We start from the raw sequence: 4,505 nt of genomic DNA, 5'->3' as shown, positions 1-4,505 counted from the left end.
ATATATATATATATATATATATATATATATATATATATATATATATATATATATATATATATATATATTGCTGTTGCAAAGTTTGCTAATTATATATATATATATTAGCAAACTTTGCAGCAGCAATATTTCATGCACAAAAATAAATTGTTTGCAAGGAATTAAAGCACATATATGTTGCAAGTCATAGTGACAGCACTGGCCCATTCAGGGACTTAATACTGTATGCTGATTCAATTAAAATTTTAATAATCTGTATTTTTGAAATCTTTTATTTTCCTTGCATCATTTTTGTATCTAATGAACCGCCTGATGTAGCCCAATCTCACTCTCTAAATTTTCCCCTTTATTAAAATGCCTTTTCTGATTGTGAGCCTCCAGGTTTTTTCACTTAATCACAAGAACACGCTGCTTCCAAATATGAGTCTGCTATAATTGGACCGTTCCATCAGCCTTTGGCAAACGTATCCGCACAGACCCTTGTACTAAACTCAATTTACACACTACACTGGGCAGAAATACTGTTAGAACTGCTCTACATTTTTTCACCAAATGTCCTGACACTGCATTTTTCCCCCCTCTTATTCCTCTGCATTGCTTGTTAAATATATACAGTGTTCATTACTGACACACAGTGTGGCACTTGTAGCTATCAAGGACTTTTCTATGTTTTTAAAGTAAGAATGGACACAAGCAGCAGAAATGATGCTTATTTTTTTCTGACCCTAATTTCACTTTCATTTGAAATGATCCATCCAATCTCAAGTGTAGTTTGAGACTAAACTGTTGTTTCATAGAGTTTCAACTGTTGTTTTCATAAATAACCATATGATCTTACATTGAAATGTTTGACTGCTCCATTGCTTTTCAATTTAGTATCAGTTGCACTTCATTTGGTATAAATTTATACAAACAAGACTAGAAAAGACTACAAAATGAACAGATAGCAAAGCTCAGATCATTTGATCTATGAGTTGGAGTTCTGGAGACATTCTTAAGATCTCTTGTGGTACTCTAAATGTGGCGTGTGAGATTATTAGGGTAGTTTTCTCAAATGAAAATGTAAAAAAAAAGCAAAAACTTAAAATGGTGAAAATCTCATTTATTTCTGTTTGACACAATGAGATTAAATGGATAACCAATGGAAATTTTACATTTATTCATTTTTACTCTAGGTTTAATTAATTTTTTATTTCAGTTAAGTTTTAGTTTTTATTCATTTTCATTTTGTAATTTTAATGTTTCAACTTAAACTTGAGTTATTTTCCAAGGCAACATTTCTAATAAAATTTTGTATCTAATATTTATAATTTATTTTATTTCAGCTTTATTTTTAATTAACAAAAGTATTTTCAATAGTTTTAGTTATTTTAGTTATTAATAACCTTAAACATGATTTTGAAATTCGTTGCTTATGATGTATTACATGCACTTAGCTGTGATTACAGTTAAGTTGATGTACATTTTTAAAGGAATGTAAAGTGTAAAGTTTACAGTACAGTGTGGTTATGCAAACAATATGCGGTAATATCAACCGTTTTTTATATTTTCATTTTTAATATCTTTATTTTTACAGAGATATTGCCAAGAATTCCCTCCTGAGATGGCCCACTTTCATCTACTGGACATTTCTGGGGGTTTTTGATGCCATGGTCTTCTTCTTTGGTGCTTTCTTCCTTTTTGACAACACAACCTTCACCAGCAACGGACAGGTAATGCAGTCACTGTCTAAACCATGATTTCGTTTTCACATTTTTCTGTGTGTGTTTTGTTTCTTGAGTTCATTTTTTTTCTCAGTCAAATAAAGCAGATGCATACAGATTGAATGGGTGGCCGATGCTGGTTGAGTGAGTTATTTTGTGGTTAAAGTGGTTTCAGTGCTTGTAATGTAGATATTTGTGGTTTAACTATGGTCTTGATCCAGCTTACAGACTTTTGTCTGTCCTCCTTTGCGTATGTTTGAAGTCATTACAGGTGCTTCTCCATTCATTTATGCGACACAAAGCATGCTGGGTAATCAGTCAGACCAGACATCTTTCTCTGTGCCATTAAGTTAAATCATAGTAACCTTTTTGGATTGCTTTTTTACCTGTTTGATTTACTTTAAGTTATAACATCCTAATTTTTTCTTTACTTTCTTGCTCCCTGTCCCCTCCCTCTCCTTCTTTTCTTTCGTTTTCCTCTCTTTCTCTATCTCTCCCTCTCTCTTTTCCTCCTTTTACCTACTCCCTTTTTGCCTTTCTTTTCTTTTCTGCTTCTCTTCCTTTCCTCAGCTAATGGCCACCAACACACAGATGGTAAGCCTGTCCCTATCTGTTTCTCATCCTATTTTTAGTTTTAGTTTTACTGTTACCCTCCTCAGCCCCTCCCCTCACCCTAAAGCCACTCCCACTCACATAGTGTCTACTAACACTAACCGTTCACTGCCATCGTGGCTCTCAAACAGTAGCGTACGACATCCCAGTGTCCCCTGTACTGAGGACCAGCCACTGTAGGTATAGAATAGCAAGTCCCCCGTTCATCTTCCTCTGTCTATCATCTTGTGATCGAGTAGGAGTTTGTGTCCGTCCCGTGTGTCATGTTGCGACTGTGTTTTTTGCAATCCCCCGAGTTGGAGGGGTGTTGTCATCCTCATCCTCATCGGCCCGTAGGATACACATCCATCCTCTCATGACTCACTGCAAGGGCAAATGAATGAACAAGAGGACACGTGGATAAAACATTTCACTTTGTTTGGTACAGTACATGTTGAATTGAAGAGAATCTATTCCGAAACTTTTAATTTAAAAGAGAAGCTGGAGGCCTTTTCCACAAATAAGGTATACTTTAGTGACTCATTAACATAGTTACATTTATAGCATTGCATAGGGTCTCTTTCTTCTAGACACTATGTAATATATTATATATACAAATAATATATTTAATTTAATAATTGAATAATGTATTTTTTGCAATTTAGAAAAAAGAAAGTAATATTTTTAAATTATCTAATAAAATTATTGTTGCTATTGTTATTTTATTATTATACATTTTGTCTATTTAGATTTAATATTTATTTATTTCTAGAAAAGCTAAATCACACAAATCCGTTTTAAACGCCACTTTTGGTTACATTGCTAACCTTGTATAAAATGAACAGAAAATAAAATAGCCATATATTAATATAGTATTTTGTTTGAGACCCTGTTATTGGAGATTAACGTGTTTAAGCACCTCTTTCACTGACCATTTGTTGAATAAGAGGACAGAAATAAAAACTTTAGGCACTGTTTTTCCCTGTTTGTGGAACGTGGCAGAAACTCGAACATTAACAGATTAATTATTATCTGATTAAACATAAAATTGCAAAACTGCACTTGACCATGACATTTTTTCAACTGAAATATCAGATTGATCATTTTGAAAAAATCATTTGCTAAAAATCATTTGCCCTTGACATGTTTTTTAACAGTACATTTAATTTAGAGTGCTCATTAAGGTAAGTTAATGCATTTTCCTCAAACTTGTTGACATTTATTGTGTGTGCTTGTTTTTTTAAACTGGCAACTCATCAACATTATTATGTTCACTAAAACCATTTAGTGCCATACAGTTTGACCTGCTCGTGTTTTGCTGTGGCTTGGTGACTTTGATTGCGATTTGTTTTTTAAAGGTAAACATGCAGTGATTTTATAAAGAGCTCTCTTTATATCGTTGATGTTGTTTTGCATAGTGCCATCAACAGTGTGGCCGGTCCACAGACAGAGGAAGGTTCTAGAAGAGAATCCATTGTGTCTAAATTCAGCCATTTGCCAAGACTGTAAACAATGAGGGAACAAATCCTCCCAAATATACAAACACAATCACACAGAGAAGCTTACTGCACCCAAGGTTTATTGGGCCAATCTGCAAAACTGAATCCATTATAACATTTTAAGGGACTATCTAAGCTCACTATTTATTGATGAGGCTTTTATGGACAAAATATAAAATGAATGTGACATCACCGAGAGCCAGACATCATTAATAATCTCTGTAAAACAAAAGACATAAAAGTGCTTTCATTTACAGCACCATTAAAATAATGACAATTATTCACAAGAAATAGATTTTTAAAAGAACATTTGATGAGTGCCCTGTCCTTTGATTATATTTATATGCTTTTGTGAATGCTGCATTGGTGCACAAGTTTAGATAAGTGCATCTGATACAAATACAGATACACCGTATGTTCATGTTTTTTTTATCAAATTAAAACATAAAAGCATAAAACATTGTTTGTGTATATATATATATATATATATATATATATATATATAAAATCTCATAAGTGTAATTATAATTTGAATATACTGTATATAACAATCATAATTAATTGTATTAATAATTTATAAGGAAATTTCTTACATTAAATAGGGTCTATAATTTTTCTGCTGATAATATATTATATGTACAAATAATATATGATATAAATTTCCACCTAAAAAAATGAAATCTGGGAATTCTAAATTGTTATTTGTTTTTGT

General features: G+C 32.3%; 1 protein-coding gene across 1 annotated transcript in view; it reads left to right on the top strand.

The window, feature by feature from the left end:
• The window catches only part of LOC107602995 (probable phospholipid-transporting ATPase IH), a 26,538-nt gene extending 23,704 nt beyond the window's left edge, over positions 1 to 2,834 (top strand). The window contains exons 24-25 of the mRNA XM_016295657.1: positions 1,577 to 1,712; positions 2,274 to 2,834. Coding sequence (XP_016151143.1) covers positions 1,577 to 1,712; positions 2,274 to 2,495 — 358 coding nt within the window. The 3' untranslated portion in view covers positions 2,496 to 2,834. The remainder of the gene's footprint in view (positions 1 to 1,576; positions 1,713 to 2,273) is intronic.
• Positions 2,835 to 4,505: the final 1,671 nt, after the last annotated feature.

This window comes from Sinocyclocheilus grahami, unplaced genomic scaffold (assembly GCF_001515645.1).
Source record: "Sinocyclocheilus grahami isolate Dianchi unplaced genomic scaffold, SAMN03320097.WGS_v1.1 scaffold339.1, whole genome shotgun sequence".
In the NCBI taxonomy this organism is placed as follows: Eukaryota; Metazoa; Chordata; class Actinopteri; order Cypriniformes; family Cyprinidae; genus Sinocyclocheilus; species Sinocyclocheilus grahami.
Note: the sequence above shows the minus strand (reverse complement) of the source record. Positions and strands in the feature narration are given on the sequence as shown.